Source organism: Bos indicus x Bos taurus, chromosome 1 (genome assembly GCF_003369695.1).
Source record: "Bos indicus x Bos taurus breed Angus x Brahman F1 hybrid chromosome 1, Bos_hybrid_MaternalHap_v2.0, whole genome shotgun sequence".
Taxonomy (NCBI): domain Eukaryota; kingdom Metazoa; phylum Chordata; class Mammalia; order Artiodactyla; family Bovidae; genus Bos; species Bos indicus x Bos taurus.
In genome coordinates, this window is record NC_040076.1 from 145,448,855 (window position 1) to 145,472,107 (window position 23,253).

A 23,253-nucleotide genomic window follows, 5' to 3' on the forward strand; every position below is an offset into this window, starting at 1 on the left:
TAGTTCCGTTTTATGGTTATCTTTCCTCATCTGCAAAGAATATTTTAGTCTAAATTAATTTTGGTATGCAGAATTAAAGCATATTTTCATTGTTTTAGAAACCGAAGGTTTTTAGGCATCTTTTTTCATTCATTTTTATATTTAAAGTGGCTAGTTAGTCTATCTTTTACTGCTTAGAAATTGTCATTAAGTAGTTGTTCCTTAAGCAACATGGGGTTAGCAGCGCTGATGCTCTACACAGTCGAAAATCTGTATGTCATTTATAGTTGGCCCTCAGTATATGTGGTTCCTCCATATCTGTCATTGCTCTGAATCCCCAGATTCAGCCGCCTGGATTGCGTATTTACTGTTGAAACAAAATCTGTGGGACTTCCCTGGTGGTCAGTGGTTAAGACTCTGCACTCCCAGTGCAGGGGGCACAGGTTTGATCCCTGGTCAGGGGACTAGATCCTGCATGCCTCGTGGCATGTGTATAGGTTGAATGTCATGGTTCAGCACCATCTTTGAGAGTCAGCTGTGTATAAATCTGGGGAAGTTGGAGTCCCCTTCATGATCTTGCTTTGGTGACTCAGCAGCTGCCACATCAAGCCTTTTCTTCTTTAATGAGCCTATTTCCAGGAAAGGAACTCTGCACATAAGTGATTTTCACTACTCACAATGATTTTTACTGTGGGTTTGTTTTGTTTTAGATTGCAGCTTTGTTGAGATCATAAAAAGCTCTCTTTTTGAAGTATACAGTACAGTGGTTTTTAGTATATTCACAAAGTTGTATCTTATTCCAAAACATTTGTATCACCAGAAAAGAAACCCCCTACCCATTAGCAGTCTGTCTCCTCTCCCAGCCCCCGCAACCACCAGTCTAATTTCTGTGTCTGTAGATTTGCCTTTTCTGGACATTTTATTGAAATCAAATCGTACGATATGTGGTGTTTTGTGTTTGATTTCTCTCACCTGGAATAATGGGTTCTAGATCATACGTGTCACTACTTGGCGGTTTGTTTTCTGTGTGTCTTGTCTCTTCTGTTCCTCTAGTCCTCCATTACTGCCTTCTTCCATTTTAATTTCCTTGATGTTTATCTGTATATATCAGTTCAGTTCAGTTGCTCAGTCATGTCGGACTCTTTGCCACCCCACAGACTGCAGCACGCCAGGCTTCCCTGTCCATCACCCTCCCAGAGCTTGCTCAAACTCTTGTCCATCAAGTTGCTGATACCATCCAACCATCTCATCCTCTGTCATCCCCTTCTCCTCCTGCCTTCAATCTTTCCCAGCATCAGAGTCTTTTCCAGTGAGTCAGTTCTTCGAATCAGGTGGCCAAAGTATTGGAGCTTCAGCTTCAGCATCAGTCCTTCCAATGAATATGTAGGACTGATTTCCTTTAGGATTGACTGATTTGATCTTCTTGCAGTCCAAGGGACTCTCAAAAGTCTACTCCAACACCACAGTTCAAAAACATTAATTCTTCTGTGCTTAGCTTTCTTTATGGTCCAGCTCTTACATCCATACATGACTACGGGAAAAACCATAGCTTTGACTAGACAGACCTTTGTTGGCAAAGTAATGTCTCTGCTTTTTACTATAGTGTTTAGGTTGGTCATAGCTTTTCTTCCAAAGAACAAGCATCTTTTAATTTCATGGCTGTGGTCACCATCTGTAGTGATTTGGGAGCCCAAGAAAACAAAGTCTCACTGTTTTGATTGTTTCCCATCTATTTGCTATGAAGTGATGCGACTGGATGCCATGATTTTCGTTTTTTGAATGTTGAGTTTTATTTATTTTTTTTTTTTTTTATACCATGAATTCCAGGCCCTGACCCACGGCTTATTCGCAGAATGCCACTGTGTGTGTTAGAGCAAATCCTGGTTTGCCCACCACAATGGATGTCGACTTCCCAGTGCATGGTGGGAAGTCGTTAAAGGGGCCCGGGGCGGGGGGGCGGGGGGGTGGGGGTGGGGGCGGGGCTGATTTTAGGTCTTCAGCTGTTGCTCGGACATGACTTCATGTATGAGGACTTCAAGGCCATTTGTGTTCACCCCCCACTCAGCCCTGGGCCTCAGCCACTGTCCCTTGTCTTGAAACCCTGCTTTAAAGCAGACGTGATGACCCTAAGCTTTGCGGTTCAGCAGGGAAGTGCCCTCCCACCTAACTTGGTCCCCGTCGCTTCAGACCACAGCTATGGCTCTGAACCCCCAATCCCTCAGTCACCGCTAGTAGACGTCTCTCAAAGGAGCTGAACGCTAAGGGCCCGGCCCACTATAGAGCTTGCCCTCTGACTAGGCCCCATCCTCATGGGCGCCTTGGTGCCCAGGTCTGACCTGAGGCTCTGCAAAAAGTTGGACTCCTAAGGCCTGACCCAGGTCAGAAAAGGTTTCCACTCATCGCTTAGGCCCCGCCCTTAGGTCCTTAAGCCGATTCATTGGAAAAGATCCTGATGCTGGGAAAGATTGAGAGCAGGAGACGGGGGAGACAGAAGATGGCATGGTTGGATGGCATCATCGACTCAGTGGACATTCGAATGTTGAGTTTTAAGCCAGCTTTTTCACTCTCCTCTTACGCTTTCATCAAGAGGCTCTTTAGTTCTTATTCACTTTCTGCCGTAAGGGTGGTATCATCTGCATATCTGAGGTTATTGATGTTTCTCCCAGCAATCTTGATTCTAGCTTGTGCTTCATCCAGCCCAGCATTTCGATGATGTACTCTTCATACAAGTTAAATAAGCAGTGTGACAGTATACAGCCTTGTCATATTCCTTGCCCAGTTTGGCACCAGTCTGTTTTTCCATGTCTGGTTTTAACTGTTGCTTCTTGATCTACACACAGATTTTCCAGGAGTTAGGTAATGTGGTCTGGTATTCCTATCTCTTAAAGAATTTTCCGCAGTTTATTGTGATCCACACAGTCAAAGCCTTTGGCATAGTCAATAAAGCAGAAGTAGATGTTTTTCTGGAATTCTCTTGTTCTTTCGATGATCCAGCAGATGTTGGCAATTTGATCTCTGGTTTGCCTGCCTTTTCCAAATCAGCTTGAACATCTGGAAGTTCTTGGTTCATGTACTATTGAAGCCTTGCTTGGAGAATTTTGCATATTACTTTGCTAGCGTGTGAGGTGGGTTCAGTTGTGCAGTAGTCTGAACATTCTTTGGCATTGCCTTTCTTTGGAATTGGAATGAAAACTGACCTTTTCCAGTCCTGTGGCCACTGCTGAGTTTTCCAAATTTGCTGGCATATTGAGTGTAGCACTTTCACAGCATCATCTTTTAGGATTTAAAATAGCTCAGCTGGAATTTCATCACCCACATTAGCTTTGTTCATAGTGATGTTTCCCAAGGCCCACTTGACTTTGCACTCCAGGATGTCTGGCTCTAGGTGAGTGATCACACCATTGTGGTTATCCATGTCATTAAGATCTTTTTTGTATAGTTTTTCTGTGTATTCCTGCCACCTATTCTTTTATCTTCAGCTTCTGTTAGGTCCATACTGTTTCTGTCCTTTATTGTGTCCATCTTTGCATGAAATATTCCCTTGGTATCTCTGATTTTCTTGAAGAGATCTCTGTTGTTTTGCTCTATTTCTTTGCATTGATCACTTACGAAGGCTTTCTTCTCTCTCCATATAGCAGTGTAGTTCAGATTAATACCAGCTTGATTTTAATGGTTTGTACAGCTACCCTTCTGCACAGCTCCCGTCCCCCCGCCTTCCTCCTTTGTGCTGATGATGTCATACAAAGAATGTCTGCTCACACTTTGTGCTTACTGCTTTATGCAGTTGTCCTCTAAATCACAGGAGAGAAAAAGACTTAAATAAAAACTGCATTTATTTTGTTTTTTATGTTTACATGTATAGTAACGTTTCCCAGTGTTCTTTATTTATTCTTGTGTATTCAAGTTAATGTCTAGTTTCCTTTCATTTTAGCCTGAAGGACTCTCTTTAGTGTTTTTTCACAGGAAGGTCTGTTAGTGATTAATTCTGTTTTTATTTATCTATGAATGTCGTCATTTCTCCTTCATTTAGAAAGATCATTTCCTGGATATGGAATTCTTGGTTGACATTATTTGGCTTTCAGCACTGTGAACAAGGCATCCTGCTGCCATTCGGCTTCTGGTTTCTGATGAGAAGGGCTTCCTTGGTGGCTCAGATGGTAAAGAAGAATCTGCCTGCAATACAGGAGACCTGGGTTTGATCCCTAGGTCAGGAAGATCCCCTGGAGAAGGGAACGGCTACCCACTCCAGAATCCTGGCCTGGAGAAGTCCATGGACAGAGAAACCTGTCAGGCTGCAGTCTGTGGGGTCTCAGAGAGTCGGACACGACCGAGCGACTACCACTCTCACTTCCTGATGAGGAGTGAGCTGGCTGTAGTCCTGTTGAGGAGTCCTTTTGTTGGGCTGCTCCTCTTGATGCTTTCAGTACTTTCTTTATCTTTCAACAGTTTGATTATGATGTGTCCAGGTATGGCTCTCTGAGCTTATCCTGCTTGGAGTTCATTGAGCTTCTTCTGTGTATAAATTAATATTTTTTCATCACATTTGCAAAGGTTTTGGCCACGTTATCTTCAGTGTTTGTTCTGCTCCGTTCCTTTTGTCCTCTCCTCCAGGATTCTCATTATGTCTTTGTTGGTCTCTGTGGGTGTGCCAGATGCCTTTGAGCCTACTTCTTTTTTTTTTTTCTCCTTATTTTTGTTCCCCAGACTGAATAATCTGAGTAATAATTTGACCAATCTTCATGTTGGCTGATTCCTCTACCCACTTGAATCTGCTGTTGAATGCCTCCAGTGAAACTTTCAGTCATTGTACTTCTAAGCTTCAAAATGTCTGTTGGTTTCATTTTATAATTTTATCTCTTTACTGTGGGGCTCTGGTCCTGGTGGCCCTTTAGTGCTCTGGAAGGCAGTTTACATCTCTGCCTGAGCTTTCACTTCAAGTTTTTTGATCACCCTCTTATTAGCTCCGGTTGTTGTTACTGCCTCAGGCTGCTGAGATGTTGAACAGTGGTTGCTAATTGTTTTCGACAAATGGCTTGGGAATAGGATTGTTGAGGAGAACTCTGCTTCAGATCAGATAAAAACCAGCTTTGAGAATGGAGCTTTTCAACGAGCTGGCCAGACAGGTCAGTTAGTGACAGTTGGTGTTGCTGCTTTGGTGGAGCTGCAAACCCATTCTGTCCCTCCTCCTTCCCTCATGACTGCTGGGCTGAATTTTCTTTAAAAAAATAAAAAATTGGGGGGGAGGGTGGCAGGATCTTAGTTTCCTGATCAGAGATTGAACCTTGGGTCACATTCAAGCCCAAAGTTGTGAGAGTACTGAGTCTTAACCCCTGGACCACAGAGATGCCCTGGGCTGCATTTTCAAGGAGATCCCAAAGATTGGAGTGATGCGGTTAGGACAGGTTCAACCACCCGAAGTGTCCTGTTCTTTTACGATTTGGGGGCTGCTCTCGGCCTTCCTTGCTGTGTGCACGTGTCCTCTAGTTGTGGCGCGCCGGCTTCTCACTGTCACGGCTTCTCCGTTGCAGAGCACAGGCTCTGAGGTGCGTGGGCGCAGGAGTTGTGGCGTGCGGACTTGAGTAGTTGCAGGATGCGGGCTCAGTGGTTGCAGCATGCGGGCTTTAGTAATTACAGCCTGGGGGCTCAGGAGTTGTGGCACACAGGCTTAGTTGCCCCTCAGCATGTAGAATCTTCCCAGACAAGGAACTGAATCCTTGTCCCTTGTGTTGGCAGGCAGATTCTCAACCACTGCACCACCAGAAAAGTCCCAGAGTTTCTTGTTCTGTGGTGACTCAGCCTTTGTTTTTAATGACACTTTAATTTCCTGAGCTCTGAAGAAGCTGATTTTTGACAGTTTTTGCCAGTGTTCTCAGTGTAGAGGAGTGATGTTTTGGAGGTCCCTATTCAGCCATTCTGAAAGTACTACCTCTGTAGTTTAAAAAAAAAGAAAGCTTATTTCATTAATATATTCTTACTAATCAGATGAGCATTATTAAAAAATATGTATTATTTAAGAAGAAACAGAGTTTATCTTTTAAAATGAGAGGAAGTTAGGTTTCTAAATATATTAGATCTTAATGGTCACGATACCCTGATGACGGAAATTTCTTAATGTGACTGTTAAAGGTAGCAGACTGGTTTGTTTTTTATTTTATATTCTCTGTGATAAGCACATTTGAACGCATATTCACTGAGGGTAGTGGCCTAGGTCTTTTGGATCATTTCTCTTGATGCAGAGTACGGAATCAATGAGTATTTGTTTGAATTAAATTCTAGTGAGCAGGAGAGAAATAGAGCTAGGATAATTTTATAACTTAATGGCATTTTTTGTTAATAGTATACTTTTGTACAGGGTGAATTTGGAAGTGAAAGGAAAGCTGCTTTGCATGAAAAAGAGGAGATACATAAACTTGACCATGAGAAGGCACATTCTCTTTACGAAAAAGAGAAAGAATCTTTGTCTCTGCAGCTACAGGAGAAGAATAATCAAATTCTTCAGGTATGTGGAATGTATCTTTTCTTTGTTAATACTTTTTTGTGTATGGTAAAAATATGCTTAACATAATATTTACCATTTCAATCATTTTAAGTGTACAGTTTAGTGGCCTTAACCACATTCAGAATATTGTGCAACTGTGGCCACTGTCCATTTCCAAAACCTGTTCATCATCCCAAGTAGAGATTCTGTGTTTGTTAAAAGTAAGTCCCATCCCCCTCCCTCCAGCCCTGGTACCCACTGTTGTACCTTCTGCCTCTGTGATTACTCTAGGGATCTCATTTCAGAGGAATCATACAACATATGTTGTTTTGTGTCTGACTTATGTCACTTAGCATCATGCCTTCAAGGTCTATCCACATAGTGTGTGTATCAACGTTGGTGGCTTTTTATAATATTGTTCCCTTGTATGCAGACACCATATTTTGTCTATCTGTTCATCTGTTGATGGGTGTCTGTTAGTGGTCATCTCTTCCTTTTGGCTGTTGGGCATAATGGTGCTGTGAACACTGGGGCACGAGCTTTTGTTTCAGTCCCTGCTTTTGATATTTTTTTGTGTATATCTAGGAACAGTTGATGAGTCACATAATTCTGTGTTTAACTTTTGAGGAACTGCTGAACCGTTTTCCACAGCGGCTGTGGCATTGTGCATTTCTGCCAGCAGTGCACGAGAGTTTCAGTTTTTCTACATTCTTGTCAATGCTTGTTTTCATTTTTTTAAATAATAGCCATCATAACAGATGTGAGGTGATATCTTGTTTTTATTTGCATTTCCCTAATGACTAATGATGTTGGACATCTTTTCATAGCCATTTTTATCAGTTCAGGTAGGTCCTTGATTCTTTTTTTCTTTTGAAGTATAGTTAATTTGGGGCTTCCCTGGTGTCTTAGATGATAAAGAATCTGCCTGCAATGCAGATTGTTAATTATAAAATAATTAATTTACAATGTTGTGTTAGTTTCAAATGTATAGCAAAGTGATTCAGTTATACACATGCACACACACACAAATGTATATACTTTTTCAGATTCTTCACCTTTTAGATTATTACAAGATATCGAGTAGAGTTCCCTGTGCTACACAGTAGGTCCTTGTTGGTTACCTGTGTACACAGTAGTGTGTATATGTTAATCCCAACTCCTAATGTATCTCCAAATCTGTGAGTCTGTTTCTGTCTTGTAATGAAAGTCTTCGTCACCCAGTTATGTCTGACTCTCTGTGACCCCCCAGACTGTAGCCTGACTGGCTTCTCTGTCCATGGGATTCGCCAGGCAAGAATACTGGAGTGGGGTGCCACATGGGGTCCCTAAGAGTTGGACATGACTGAGTGACTTCACTTTCACTTTCCACTTTCATGCATTGGAGAAGGAAATGGCAACCCACTCCAATGTTCTTGCCTGGAGAATCCCAGGGACAGAGAAGCCTGGTAGGCTGCAGTCCATGGGGTCCCTAAGAGTCGGACATGACTGAGTGACTTCACTTTCACTTTCCACTTTCATGCATTGGAGAAGGAAATGGCAACCCACTCCAATGTTCTTGCCTGGAGAATCCCATGGACAGAGAAGCCTGGTAGGCTGCAGTCCGTGGGGTCGCACAGAGTTGGACACGACTGAAGCGACTTGGTGGCGGCGGTGGCGGCCATTTCCTTCTCCAGGGAATCTTCTCGACCCAGGGATTGAACCTGGGTTTCCCACATTGCAGATAGACTCTTTACTGACTGAGTCACCAGGGAAGCATCTATCTTATAAATACATTTGTTTGTATCATTTTTTTAGATTCCACATGTAAGTAATAGCATATGGTATTTGTCTTTCTCTGTCTGACTTATTTTACTTAGAATGATAATCTCTAGGTACATTCATGTTGTTGCAAATGGCATTAGTTAATTTTATTTTATGACTGAGGGCCTTGAGAATTTTGAACTGGATTTTTTTCCCATTATTATTATTGAAAATGTGGATGTGTACAGCGATTGTCCCACTGTGCGATCTTTCAGAGTCATAATAGTACTGATTTCTTTGACTTTATCATCATCCAAGTCACTGGATTTGAACTTTTTCACACCTTGGAGGCAGTGTACCACACACTGCACTAAGCACATTAAAAGCTGAATTTTCTCATTTCTGTGCAGTTATCTCCCTCTCAGGACCCTGAGGTCCAGGAGAGGCCCTGTTAATTTGGTAAAAGTCCCTGGACTGCCGAGTGGTGGAGCCGGGCCTTCGACTGTGAACCCTGCACACAGTGTGTCTGACTTAATTTAGCACCAATGATACAAAAATTACCCACAGTGAGATTCAGGGTATCAGTCGCAGGTCAAGGGCATGTTTCAGCTGCAGACACCCCACCCCCCACCCCAGTGCTGGGAGCCCAGCCCTGAGGAGGAGGAGGTGTGGGGGGTTGCTGCCAAGCATGGAGGGCCCCAGGACTTAGACGAAGGGGGAAGTCTCAGGAAGAAAGAGCCTTTCAAAGCATTTCTTGAGCTGGTTCCTCAGTGTACCAGGCATTTCTGCTGATACATTATATGCATTCTTAAAAAAAACTTCTCATTCTGTAAAAAATACTAAACATGGCTCATGGGCAAAATAGGGTTAGAGATTACATCATTCACAACCTCTGCAATTTTATAACTCAAGGACCAAAAACAGTAACAATCCTAACAAAAGTACTAGTACAGTCTAAAAAGAAATATTAAATTCTGAATTAAGAGAGAAATTGTGAAATACATATAGTGATCTGCCTTTACAAAGCAGGGTAGGAGCTTGATGGGCGGGGCGTGGCGGGGGGCGAAGACCGAGCCGCCCCAGGAGGGGCGGCCCGCCAGGCCCGCGCCCGCGCTCCTGTCACCGCACATCTTCACCGGGAGCCCTCTTACTGTGTAACATTTGCCAGTTCTGTGGCAGCAGAATGGTGTCTCATGGTCTTAGTTTACTGATAAGGTTGTGTGTCTGTTACCAGGCTTGTGGTCTACTTGTTTCCCTTTCTAGGAAACACCTTTTTGTATTTTTGGCCATTTTTTCTATTTGAAACAATTGTTTGTCCTTTTCTTAAATGATTTAGGGAAGTTTTTTTGTACTTCTGTATTCTGATTTGTGAGTTTCCCCCCCCCCTTTTGTCATCTTTGGATGAATGAATGTTCTTGATTGCTGAATTTACTACTTTTCTTCCCTTCAGGGTTATGCTTTTTGTGCCTTGCTGAAGAAATCTTGAGGTTATTTTATAATTCGTCTTTTTATTCCACCTGGGAGGAGATGAGGAAGGGAGTTGAGTTTTTCCTGTGGAGACTGACCTGAAACCTGTGTGCCGTGTCCTTGCCCTGCCTGTGGTCCAGTGGATCGGGGCCAGCAAGCCCGTGCATGTGGGCAGCCCCTGGCTTCCCTCCTAGTCTCCTCTGGTCAGGCTGGGTGCCCAGTGCAGATGCCGTGAAGGTCTAGGGGCCGCACATGGGGGAGCCCATCTGTGCCAGCCCTTCTATTCAGTCAGTCTCCTGCTGCGGCTGGCTGAAACGCACCGACCTCTACGTGCCTTTAGGGACAAGGGCATCCGTGCAACACAGGCATTCTGAGATTCTGCAATATCTCTTTCTATTTGATTTTGTTAATTTCTGCCACTGAATTTTATAGTTTTCTCCTAGAAGTCTTGCGTATCTTTTGTTAAGGTTAATGCTTATTGAATACACACAATCTCTGACTTGCAATCGTTTGACTTAGGATTTTTTTACCTCACGATGGCGTGAAAGCGATACGTGTTCAATGGAAACCGTACTTAGAATTTTGAATTTGGGTTTTCATCTTTTCCGGGGCTAGTTCTGTGCAGTCCAGCACTCTCCTGTGATGCCAGACAGGGCAGCCATAGCCCCCCATCAGCCACACGGTCACAAAGGTGAATGACCGACGCGCTGACAGCCACTCTGGACCAAGAAACCGCTCTGCTTTTCCCTTTCAAAAGATTGCTGTTAATTAAGGAAAACCGGACATCTCAAGTTAAGGAACTTTGTGCTTGTCTATGTGTGGGAAGATGCAGAGTGCGGGCTCACCGAAGCCAGTCCTGTGATCTGCACCTCATCTCCCGGGGCCACTGCCGGTGCTTTCCCATCCTGAGTCCCTTCAGGGCTCACTGTTAGGGCAGCTGTGGCTGGGTGGCTGCAACATGCTTTGTTCCCTGACATGGCAGCGAGATTTTCCATTGGCGAGTGTGGTAAATGCATTTTGACTTGTGATGTTCACCGTTTACCGTGGGTCTGTTGTTGTGGTTTAGTCGCTAAGCTGTGTCTGACTCTGCAGCCCCATGGACTGTAGCCCACCAAGCTTCTCTGTCCGTGGAATTTCCCAGGCAAGAACGCTGGAGTGGGTTGCCATTTCCTCCCCCAGAGGATCTTCCTGACGCAGGAGTCAAACCTGTGTCTTGTGCATTTTAAGGCAGGTTCTTCACCACTGAGCCACCAGGGGTGTAACCCCATCGTAAGTGGAGGAGGAGCTGATGGAAATGCTGAGGAGGAAGGGGACCAGCAGAGAGAAGGTCTGCTGTCCGTGGGCTCAGTGCCTGCACCTGGCCGCAGCCACAGCCGCAGCGCCGCAGGCTGCCCGCCTCCCGCATGCTGGCACGGGGCCGCGCTGGCCTCAGGCTGTGCAGGCGCACGTGCCACGTGCAGCAGCGCAGCTCCCTTCAGTGTCTGTTTTGTCCATTTGGTCATTGTTTGCCATCTTAAAACTTGCCATTCTTTGTCCGTTTATTCCATTTTCTTTATTTTTCCTGTGACCCACGTGTCCTAGTCTATCCTGACCAGGGACATGGTTATAAGAGCTGCACTTATTCCTAAGTTCCCTCCATGTGCAGTATTGAAACTGTTTACTATTTGTTTTGTCTTCTTCAGTTAATTGGTTTCAAAATCACACCCTCTTTGTCCTCAGACCTGTGTTTTGTGTACCTGATGGGCCCCATGCTGGCATCCCCTCAACCCACAGAGCTGCTCTTAGATGAAGAAAGTTCCTTACAGAAACTTATTTTTAACTAAATTGTTATAACTGAGGCTTTTGACAACTTTTCTTCAACAGCTGAAAGACCAGATTTTATCCTTAAATCGAGAGGTAGAGGAGCGCCATTCCGAACTGGAGAAACTTCAGGAGAGGCGGGAACGGGAGAACCAGGAGGGCACCGCTCTCATAGCGATGCTCAAGTCCGACGTCGACCTGTCCCATGGCGAGAGGTCAGTGGCCGCCCCTGCCTCATGGCTGGAGTGCGTGTTGGTTGGCATCTGCAGATGGGATCCTGTGCCTCATGGTTCTCCCGTCCAGGGAGGTCTTAAACCGCAAGATAGGCGCTGAGTTGTCACCCGCATACCCTCACCTCGCTTTGCTAGCCCTTCACGTGTTGCCAGTTTACAGGATGTGATGCTGCACTGTAGGTACTGATGGCCCCATCCCACCCGACGCCAGGCAGTCTTGGCTCTGCTTCTCGTGTGCGTCTGGAGTGGGCCAGGGGCCGCTCAGTTACGTTTGTCTCTGTCTGTCGGGCCACTGCCTCAGCATTGCCCAGGAGATGCAGCTTTCAGGCTGGCCTCTCTGTGCCTCTTTGTGTGTCCCTCAGCCTGACCCTGCTGGTATCTTATGGTCCTGCTGCTCTGGGGTCCCTGCCGCCCCCAGACCCTCCTCCTCAGGGCTGCGGTGCTGCCGTGCACACAGCCCTGAGGGTCAGAGGAGAGCAGGTGGGGCGGCGGGGCTGCTGTGCCGGTGCCCTCACATGGGCTTGATCTCTCGTTCATCTATCGTTTCATCGTCTCCGTGAGGACCTTGCCCGCTGTTTGCAGCTGACTTGTGGTTGGGTGAGGGGGCTGCAGGTGGGATGTTACAGGTCTGGGTAGTCAGCTTCCTGTGAAGCTGTGAGTCGTGAACAGGTGGGGTAACAATCCCTGATGTCTCGGGGCCCCTGAGGCCACACCCTAGGCAGGGTCCCCATGCCCCTGACAGTCCGGGGGCTGTAGCTCAGAGACCGGATTCCACCCTAAGAGAACCAGACACCCTGAACTCCATGGTTCTTGTGGCCCCAGTGAAAGCTGGGGAGCCTGCCTTCCCACGCTTATGGGTCATGGGTTAGGGCTGACTTCTAACTTCTGAACAGGTGTCTCCTGAGAGCCAGCAGGACTGCGCCACAGTGATGGGCTGGGCTTACACAGTCACGTTGGGGGCAGAATGGGGAGCGGCTGAGAGGGACGTTCTGGGAGAAGCCCCTGTGCTACTTGGGGCACCTACCCAGAGCTGGCAAGCTGGACGTGGCCTCCAGAAGAGTGCCTTGATCACAATCACGCTGCTTGCGTGTGGGTCAGGCGGGACTGGTCTCGGCTGACGCTACCCTGTGCCCCCCACCTCCCCAGGAGAGCTCTCCAGGATACCCTGAGGCGGCTGCTGGGTCTGTTTGGGGAGACGCTCCAGACTGCCATTGCCTTGAAGAGCCGCATTGGTGAGCGTGTGGGGCTTTGCCTGGAGGACAGGAGCCCGCCCACCACACAGCCGGGGGGCCAGAGCCCCCCTACAGGTGAGCCTTGACAGCCCTGCACCAAGGCCCCAGCCCAGCTCCCTGCGGGTGTCTTGCAGCACAGCCCTTGTATGTATTCGCTTGCAGACCCTGCGCTGGACGACATGTGGGCGGGGCTCGATGTGGCCTCCCTGGAGCCAGACGGCACGGTGGCGGAGTGTGCAGAGACATCATCGGTGGCTGAGATCAGCAGTCACGTGTGTGAGAGCTTCTTCCTGAGCCCAGAGCGCACGCTGGACTGTGAGCAGCCTGTCAGGAGGGTCTTCCAGAGCCTGGGCCTGGCGGTGGATGGCCTCCTGGAGATGGTCCTGGACTCGGCCAGGCAGGTAAGAAGACACGGGCTTTAGCTCCCCCTGCAGAGAAGGGTGCTAGGCGGAGTGAGGGATGGCAGAGCTGTCCGACCCCAGGGGCCTGCACCGACCCCAGGGGCCTGCAGGCGCTGTGCTGTCAGCATTCTGTTCTCCAGCAGATGTGCAGGTGGGTGTCGTCCTGACCCTGTTACTGGCAGCCACATTCAACCACGTGCTTTCCTCAAACAGAAGTCTTCTCTGAGCCGAAATCCTTGAGGAAGTAGGCTTGCTATGAATGAAAAGACAACCTTGGTGCACTTAGTTTAGACCCTGTGTGTTCAGCCTCTTGCTGTACCTCACATGCTAGTTTAATTCCAAATGGGATAAAATTTTGTTTCAAGATTATTACTGAACATTGGGACGTTTTTGTTAACCTTTTAGAATGTTTCAGACAATTAACAAAACATGGAAAACAATAGAGACCCTTTTCCCAAAGTTGCCCTGTTAAAAAACAAGCATTTTCAAGTGAAATGTCACTGTTGACATCTCAGGAACATGGACATGTGGATGCAGGCAGAACAGCAGTGTCAACCTCGGATGTGTCTCCTCTGGCTTTGTCCCGTCTTCTCTAAGAAACCAGACAGAGTGGGGCAGCGTCTGGTGATAAGTAGCCAGGTGCTTTTGACTATCCCCATGTGCGAGCATCTCCCGGGAGGGCAACCGGTGTGCAGTTCTGACCTGGCCCACGGCCCTACATCCAAGCATGCGGGCAGTCTGTGGGGGCCTTGCTCGCACCTCAGAAATCTTGCCCCCTCACTGTCTGCTCTGCAGAGGGCACATAGGCATATCAGGGGAAGCAGCGTGGGCTTGGGGAGGTGGGTGGGCCGTGGGGAGGTGGGAGCTGGCAGGGGGCAGTGACTGGAGGGGAGGATGGACCCCTGATGAGGTTGGGGTCAGTGGGGCTGCCCAAGGGCCATCGGCTGCAGGAAGGGGCAGCGGTGGCTGAGCACTTGGACAGGGGCCCTCAGCAGGGCATGAGAACTGGCAGCTTTGGGGGCTGTTTTCAAGGAAAAGCTGACAGGTTTCCTTAGAGGCTGGGTCTGGAAGGGTCGGAGTTGGTGATATACAGGAGGAGACTGGGCAGCCCAGGCCAGGTGCTGAGCTCTCTGCAAGGACAGCTGCGGGTAGGCGTTTTGATTTAGATCCTCAGCCTGGATATGCCCACCAGGGTAGCTTGGGAGGAAAGGGAGGCTGGGGTCCCAGCAGGCAGGGTGTTGTGGGCGAGGGGCTCCATGGTGGCCATGCTGGGAGGAGGGGATGTCACAGGCCATGCAGATGTGTCAGGTCCCCTGCTTACTGTGGTGACGGCCCGGGAGCCTTCCTGTCCTCCACCTGTGGTTACCAGGTGGCCCGTCCCTGCTTGTGTGCCAGGCTCCCTGTCCATGTTCCATGCAGCACCCGTGGGGCTGACGGTCACAAACGGTGTGTTCATGCAGCGTTGTCTGTGTTTGCATGTGTGGAACTTTCGTCTATTGAAAACTTGTTGCTTCGTTAGTAACTGACATAATATCGGGCATCAGAATCGTTGTTCCTCATGTGATGTTTACCATTTCACCAAAATCCTACACGAGGAGAGCTTCTACTTTCCAATGTGTTTCACAGCTGGAGGAAGCGCGTCAGATCCATTCTCGTTTTGAGAAGGAATTCAGCTGTAAGAATGAGGAGACAGCACAGGTGGTGAGGAAGCACCAGGAGCTGCTGGAGCAGCTGGAGGCAGAGAGCAAGGCCAAGGCCCAGCTGGCACTGGAGCTGCACAAAGCAGAGGGTGAGCGCGGCCCTGAGGGTGTTAGCAGCAGAGCCCCAGGAGGAAAGAGGCTGGGCTGAGAGGCTCCAGTGCCCTTCCTAGGAGTGTGGGGAGGGGAGCACCTCAGGGCAGGTGGCCCTGTAGGTCCCTGTGCGAACGGGGCACTCAGCCTGCCTGCCCCCGTCCCCACCCCCACCCCCGCGTGGTCTGCAGGCATCATCGAGGGCTTCAAGGAGGAGAAAGCCGGCCTGCAGGAGGCGCTGGGCCAGAAGGAGGCAAGCGAGCGGGGCCTGGTGGGCGAGCTGGAGGGCCTGAGGCAGCAGCTGCAGCGGGCGGCGCGGCGGCAGGCAGAGCTGCGGGAGGAGAACGCTGCGCTGTGCAGCCAGACGGAGGCCCTGGCTGCGGATGCCCGAGAGAGGGAGGCTGGTGAGGAGGCGGGCACAGCCCGGAGCAGGGGGCTTTTCATGCTGCGTGAGGGTGGGGGGCTGCTCTCGGAGGAAGGGCTGCCAACCGACTCTGGGGCCAGGTCACCTGGCCAGGAGGTCGCCCGCCTGTGTGCAATCGTGCATCCACGTCCTCGGAGCTGAAAGTGCTTATTTGGGATCGGAGGAATGAAGTTTGGAGCACACAGATTCGGGTCTCGAGAGGGAATAGTGACAGGCGGGGCTTTAAGGGTGAGGAAGGCGGTTTGCCTGCAGAGCCTGTTCAGTGGGGCTGGGGGCAGGAGCCAGTCTGGGCTGATCCCTGACCCTGAGCACTGAGGCTCTCATGGGGGAAAGGCGCGAGTCCTTGCTGAGTCCTGGGATCTCTGCATTTGCCCCAGTCTGAAGTCCACTGCCTCCTTGGTGGGGACGTGTGTGAAGCCCACTCCTGGAGACCCCAGCTCCATGTTGGAGCCCCCGACTTGGAGAGTCCTGTTTATTTCACATTTCACAAGATAAACGGCTACCTAAAAATTTCATTTAAAGTTACCTGGTTGTTCAGTGGCTAAGACCCTGCGCTCCCAATGCAGGGGGCCCAGGTTCGATCTCTGGTCAGGGAACTGGGTCCCACATGCCACAACTAAGACCTGATGCAGTCAAGTAAATAAATGTTAACAAATAAAATTACCAGAAGAGTGACTAGCGTTAACCTCAGGTAGGAAGACATACAGTTTGCAGTGTTTTGTGGTCGCCTTCAGGGAGATGCCATCTATCCTGTGTATTTGTCTTTGTTGTCTTTAAAAGTCAGCACCGAAGCCCCTGGGAGCTGGGACCTGCTGCCACATGGGGGCTGGCAGTGGCCTTAGTCCATCCAGAGGCCGGGCGCTGCAGACGTTACCTCCCCCCCGCCCCACGGTCCTGGAGCACTGGGACGGTCACCTTCTGGTGACACGCTTTCTCTCTGGGTCCACGTGCAAGTGGGGCAGGAGCTCTGTGGGGCCCCTTTCATAATAAAGGCTCTCACCCGTCATGACGCTTCACCCTCGGGACCTCATCACCCTAAACGCCAGCCCGTGAATTCTGGGGCCCGAAATGACATTCTGACCAGAGCAGTGGTGTCTTGAAGCACATGTTTCAGAGGTTTGTCCGAGGCTGTGGCATCTCCTGCCACAGTCCCCTTCCCTTACTTCTGAGTTTCATATCCTAAGTCACCAGCCTTCCTCTTTGCAGCTCTGAAGGTGCTGTATGTTTTTGTTTATAGGCATTCCTGTTTCTGTAGCACATGAGGATTCAGGTTTGTAGAAGCAAATGAGTGATTTCTGTGTGATCGGCTCTATGTTTGCATCAGGTTTTGCCAAGTTTTTACTAAAGAGTAAAAATACTTAAGAGCTTTTGTGGCAGACCGCTACATAAAAGGGAGCTTAGATCTTCAGTGTTCTTACAGAGACGTGGTCAGGTGTCTCAGGGCCCCCAGTGCAGTCCCTGAGCTGTAGGAGCCCTGTCTCCATCCGTGTCCTGGGCTGGGGGCCCTGCGCGGCCTGTGGCCCTGGAGTCGGCCGTTGGCTTGGCTGTAACGGCTCTGTGGACACCTGCCCTCTGCCCTACTTGCATGAAGGTCGAGTGGCCCCATCAAGGTCGAGTGGCCCTGGCACAGGCAGGTCCTCTCTGGGTGGCTGGCCAGGCAACGCTGACCGTCGCCGCATCTCCCCAGCTGTGAATGGCATTCTAACTGCATGTTCATCCCGTTTGCCATCATTGCTACATCGTTAGCATAAAAACTTACTGAGAATGCTGTGTCAGTGGGGATGACAGTTTGTCATAAAAGACTGACATTTATATAAACCAAAATAGCTAACTTCTGAATGCTGGTGAACTGTAGATGCAGATTTAGGGATTTAACAGTTTCTGGTTGGTACCAGCACCTTGGGGTCCATCTGAGGGAGACCCCATTTGAAAAGCTGATCATTAACCTGCCCGTTCCCTTGGCCCGTGGCCTTGCCACCCGTCAACGTTAGGTCAGCTGTAACTTTGCTGATGGCTCAGCCTTTTCCTCAGGACACGTCACCCTGGTACGTGGGCTGCCTGTAAGTTCAGCGGGTCAGTGGGAACCTTCCAGCTGGGCTGATATTCTCTCGGGTGGAGGTCTTAAGTCACATTTTATATTTCCATGTTGGAGAGTATATGTGAAGGCATAATTCCTAGAAAATTACCTGATAACATCATTTGGGGACACCCAAGATGTATTTTCTCCTCAGGCTTTAGAATTTTTTATTTTAGCCAATTTTTTGTTTGAAATATATAATCCCCAGCCCCTCTTCTCATGCGCATGGAAGTTCTCATTTTATTTCCAGTGGGTTCTGGCTGAACTGTGGCTTGTTCGGCAGGTTGTGGGCTCAGGGTCTGACAGGTCAAGGCGGCTGAAGCAGCTGTCATCCTCCGCCAGGTCACGGCCCGTGGTGGGGAGGGGACTGGGGGAGCCCTCTGCCCCCTGCTCTGGCCCGGCAGGGAGGGGGTGGGAGGAGCCCCCTGCTCTGGCCAGGTGGGGTGGGTCTCAGGCTGCCAGGGCAGGTGCGTGCTGGTCTCTGCCGTGCTAGCATCCTGTGTCTGCTGGACGCGCACCCTGAGCGGCTCCCTGCCCTCTGTTCTGCATCTTCAGCTCTGCGGAGGGAAGTGGAGTCGCTCACCCAAGAGCAGTCGGAGGCCAGGAGGCAGGCGGATAAGGACCGTGCGTCCCTGCTCTCCCAGATGCGGTTTCTGGAGGCCGAGCTGGAGGAGCAGCTGTCTCATCAGCAGGCATGTGCCCGGCAGGCCGAGGAGCTTGCCGCCCTGAGGCAGCAGATTGAGTCCCTGGACCAGCACCTGCGCCGCCAGCGCCAGTTCATGGACGTAAGTCTTGAGCGATAACGTTTGCATCGCCAGAGGTCATCTTCACGGCGTGAGCTTCTTTCCAGGTTGTTAAGCCACGTCTGTGCCAACGTCGGGGTGGACTTGAGCTCAGCTGATGTGTGTCTTGGGTGTTGCCCTGGTCCGGGGTGGTGTCCAGTGGCCCCATGTGTCTGCTCTTTCTCTCTGCCCACGTCTCAGAAGCCACCCTGGGTCCCCCCCTGGAAGCTGCACCCCTTCTCGTGGCTCCATTGTACGAGGTGCCTGAGAAGAGGGGCCCTTCGCCCAGTCCCCTGTCCTCTCCTCCTGCTTCAGAGGGTGGTGGTGTCACTATGGGCAGTGGAGACGCTGGGATACATGTGAATAGGCCGCCCCTCGTGACAGGAGCAGGCAGTGGAGCGGGAGCGGGAGCGGGAGGACTTCCAGCAGGAGATCCAGAGGCTGGAGGAGCAGCTCCGCCAGGCGGCCCGGCCGCGGTCCCCCGGCCTCCGTGACAGCCACGTAAGTGAGCCTACCCTCGCCCCTGCCGGCCCAGCCTGGGGGAGCTGTTCTCTACGATGCTTGTAAGCTTTATCATTAATGACATTTTTGCCTTCCATGTACATGAAAACGACAGCGGGCACAGCTGGATAAGGAGGTACAGGTGCTCCGAGCTTGTCTGTGTCTGTCCATCTGTCCGCACCCTTGGTGCTGCTGCTCCTCACCTGACTGCTGCATGACCAGACAGGGAGGGGTTGGTGCACAGGGTTGTCTCTGGCTTGCTTTTCTTACTTCATTTTGTTTGGTCCAGATTTGTCTGCTTTTTCCTGTCCAAGGTCACTGTGGTGGTTTGTTCTTTCTAAAAATTAAACTTATTTTGAGATAATTATGGATTCACTTGCTGTTGTAAGAAATAAGACCCAGTTCCCCTGTGATGATATCCTGCAGAAGTGCCACTGAGGTGCAGACTTGCAGACAGGAGACAGTGCCCACCCCTTGCACCCACTAATCCACACTCTGTCCGTATTTTGTCATCTCCATGCTGTCGTGCAGTCAGAGCATTGTTGTTTAGCTATAAAGTTGTGTCCAGTTCTTTGCAACACCAGGGACTGTAGCCCACCAGGCTTCTCTGTCTGTGGCATTCTCCAGGCAAGAATGCTGGAGTGGGTTGCCATTCCCTTCTCCAGGGGGTCTTCCTGACCCAGGGATCGAACCTACGTCTCCTGCATTAGCAGGCAAATTCTTTACCGCTGAGCCACCTGGGAAGTTGGAGCATAGGTGTAGCCTTTGCGCTCCGCCCGCACTTGACACAGATACTTGATGTATCTGTGCTTGGTTCTTTTCCTGCTGCTCAGTGGCTTTCCATTCCTTACTATCAAAATTCATTTTATTTTACTAACAAATTCTGTGCTGTTATTCTTGTCTTTTTATGGAGAATTCTGTCATGTTCTTTTGCTTCACTGTGCAGCCAGGTCAGTTTTCTCACAGTTGTGTTGTACTTTTTAACTTGGAAGGTGGGGCATTTTTTAAAAACTATTGTTTCTGAAGTATTTTTTGTGGTTTTAGGTTGAATTGTTAGAAGAAAAATTGAGAGAAAAATCAGATGGACTTAATGAATTGATTCTAAAGAAAGAATTGGTAGACAGACAAGTACTAATTCAGGGAGAGGAGATCAGGCGTCTGGAGGAGACGAATGCCAGCACCACGAGAAAACTGCTGCAGCTCCAAGAAGAGCTGGAGACACAGCGGAGAGCCGTGCGGGCCCTGCAGCAGGTGAGCACGGCGAGGGCTGCCGCTGGCGGAGGTGCCTGCGGGCCCTAGCTGCTGGGCTGGGCTTCCTCTGCCCCTGGCCTCGACCCTCTGCTGTATGTTCCCTGTGCTGTGGACACAGTTGCCAAGCGTGTGGGGCCCCTCGGCCCCAGTGACCCCAGCTGGGTGTCCTGCCCTGCAGCTCGGCTCTGACACTGTCCACCCGGAGGTGGCGCCAGACCTCACAGCTTGGGGCTCAGCCCCACGGCCGCGCCCCCGCCCCCAGACGTCCACCTCAGGGTCAGCCTGTATGAATCTGAGGGGCCCGGGACCCCCTCTTGGGGTTCAGATCTGCTAGAGCAGCTCACGGAACTCCAGCACTTCACTTGCTGACCTCCAGGTTACTGTAAAAGGATCCAGGTCGGGAGCCGCCGGGTGGAGGCTCTGCGGAGGCCAGGTGTTCGGGAGAGCGCTGCTTGGTGGAGGCCTCATGGCACAGCCTGTGAGACGGGGTCAACCTTCAGCCCATCTCCCCTCCCGGAGGTCAGGATGACACCGGCAGCTCTGACCTTCAGTCATGTGGTCGACTGCCCTGGCAACCAGTCCCCAACCGTCGGTGACCCGGAGGCTTCCCCAGAGTCACCTCAGTGACACAGACCGGGTGTGGCCGGAGGGGCTGCTGACAAACATCAGGGCGCAGCCACGGGTCTCGTGGCTCAGGAGGCCCCACTGCTTACTATCAGTCACGGTGTCGCGTTTAGAGTGGTCGCAGTTTGTACCGATTTTTATTAGCACTCCTTTGTCTCTCAGGTACTCTGAGTTTATTCTTAGTAATTAATTACAAGCAGGTTCAAGATTTCAGGTTTAGAAAGCTTGTTGTATTACACACATAGAGCCTAGTTATAATTATTTTAGTTTTTCAGTTACGAATTTGTCAGTCCCCAGTGAAAATACCTCCAGTGACAGTTCTTCACGTTGTAATTTGAAATTTTGTGTCTATGATGTACCAGGGCTTGTGTCTGAGGGTGTAAGATGAGTGTGAGCAGGTCTCTTTTTGGGGGTGGGTGGAGCGGGCAGGAGGGCCTCCTGGTCAGCATTGACTTCCTCTGTGCATTTGGTTCGTGGAATCAAGCTTTCTTGTATTTTGTGTCATTGGAAGTTTCACAGAAAGTCTCTGAGACTCGGTGAGAAGTTTTATTTTGGAATCATTGTTTTGGCTCTGAGAAAACACTGCCTCCAGGAAGAGAGTTCATTTTTGAAAACACCACTGGGAACCATTAGAGGAAGCGCAGACCCCTCTTGAGGACATGCAGTGTGAAGGGACCTCTGGCTCAGGCCCCTCAGCCCCAGTCACCAGCCTGCTCGCTCTACCTGCTGGGGGTAGTTCTACCCCTGACTCCAGCAGACAGCTGCTGAGCTTAGTAGGGACCATGGGTGTAGAAAACGCCTTTATTTCTTCTATGGAGTTGAACCACATGAACTTTGAATGCATGTTTCTTCCCCACTTAATATTTTACGCATGTTAAATGTTCCTTGGAAACTTATTAACGGGCTGTTCACCTTCATTGTACAGAGGTGTTGTCAGCCATTGCCCTGTTCTTTGGCAAGTTGTTTCTGATTTTTTGGAAAAAAATGCTAACAGCTTAGACATTCTTTTTGTGCCGTGCTGAATAGTTACTGGGATGACCTCCTTCCAGGGGAATCTTGGGGGTGTGGTGGCTCCCTTTGGGCTGTGCCCTCCACCAGGCAGGTGTGGCTCTGGAGCGTGGCTGGGTCTGTGTGTTGTGACTGCACGTGCAGGTGTGCGTAGGTGTGCCTCAGGAGGGCTGAGCGTGATCTGCACTGCAACAGCAAACAACAGTTTTGAGACCCCCAGTTTCCTGAGGCACTTGCCTAAAATGAACCTTTTTTACTTAAATAGGACAAAGAGGCATTACAGGAGCAGCAGATGAGTAACCTGCTTCAGGTGTCCGCGCTGCAGTCCAGACTGGACGAGGGCAAGTGCCCGGTGCCCCCCGAGGGCGGTCGTCCCGACCGTGCCGAAGCCCAGCTGGAGGCGATGCAGGGGGCTCTCAGGCAACGTGAGGCTGAGGTGCGCGGGGACTACACAGGGCACTCCCTCGCCGTGTGTCTGCCGGGGCCTCCCTGCTGTGTGCAGGATGTCCACGTGGCACGGTTTGTGGGCTTGTCACAACTATATTCGCTTTGTAGTTTAACACTTGTGTGGATTGTGGGATAATAATTTTTTCTGGCATGTGCTTTAAATGTTTTAAGTGATTTTAATAATTATTAAGGTCAATTAGAATATTAGATAACTTTTAATGCTTACCTCCTTTAATGCAAGGTTTTGGACATAAAAGAACAATTAGAAAATCTTAAAGATGACTTAGTAAATAAAAATGAAGAAATACTGCATCTGAACTGGAAATTAGGCCTGCAGGACAACAGCACCGCTGCCAGCATCAAAGAGCTTCAGGAGGAGAACGCCCATCTGAAAGTAAGTGAGGAAGACCCCCTGCCTCCATCCATTCGGTCGTGGAATTGCTGTGGCCCCGGAGGGACCGGCAGTTGTGGGGAGTCAGGCCCCCGGGCCCCCCCCAAACACACGGCACCTCCTTACTGAAGCCAGAGGGACTTCGTGCTGTCAGGGCTCTGCCACAGGGTGGCCCCGGCAGCTCTAACGTGTGTGTGGAGGTGGGGAGAAGCTTTTGGGACATCTTAGTGGGAATCGGAGTCACCTTGACCAGTGAAGGTCATCTGCTTCCCCTCCCCCACCAGACTCTGCTTTTTGTTTGCACCTTCAAAGTCCAGTCTTGTGAAGGATTCTTATTGGAGTAAAATTGCAGGAGAGGCACCTCCCTGGTTGTGGAAACTGAGGAGGAAATGTCATGACTTAGGACCCTGTCCCTACTTCGGGCTGCATTCGAGCAGAGGTGTTTTCAGGACAAAGTTGCTTCCTTCCAGCATTGCAAAAAATCTGTTATGTCTTCTCTTTTATCTGAATGTAATTGTGCTCTTGAAGCAAACAGCCAAAACCACCTCTCTGTAGCGTGGATGACAACCACAGTTGTAAAGAGAACATCACCTTCATAGACGGCCTTGACGTGGGTGGAATTTAGACT

General features: G+C 49.8%; 1 protein-coding gene across 5 annotated transcripts in view; it reads left to right on the forward strand.

Annotated features, from left to right (window-relative positions):
• Nucleotides 1–23,253, forward strand: part of PCNT (pericentrin) — a 105,593-nt gene that overhangs the window by 34,358 nt on the left and 47,982 nt on the right. For 3 of the 5 annotated variants that reach the window (XM_027548296.1, XM_027548315.1, XM_027548326.1), the window contains exons 16-28: nt 6,332–6,478; nt 11,528–11,679; nt 12,844–13,004; nt 13,092–13,330; nt 14,957–15,119; nt 15,312–15,524; nt 16,782–16,814; nt 18,177–18,406; nt 18,788–18,904; nt 19,020–19,040; nt 19,949–20,155; nt 22,053–22,223; nt 22,476–22,628. In XM_027548296.1, the coding sequence (XP_027404097.1) occupies nt 6,332–6,478; nt 11,528–11,679; nt 12,844–13,004; nt 13,092–13,330; nt 14,957–15,119; nt 15,312–15,524; nt 16,782–16,814; nt 18,177–18,406; nt 18,788–18,904; nt 19,020–19,040; nt 19,949–20,155; nt 22,053–22,223; nt 22,476–22,628 (2,007 nt within the window). The remainder of the gene's footprint in view (nt 1–6,331; nt 6,479–11,527; nt 11,680–12,843; nt 13,005–13,091; nt 13,331–14,956; nt 15,120–15,311; nt 15,525–16,781; nt 16,815–18,176; nt 18,407–18,787; nt 18,905–19,019; nt 19,041–19,948; nt 20,156–22,052; nt 22,224–22,475; nt 22,629–23,253) is intronic. The other 2 variants (XM_027548306.1, XM_027548334.1) reach the window with 1 other exon arrangement.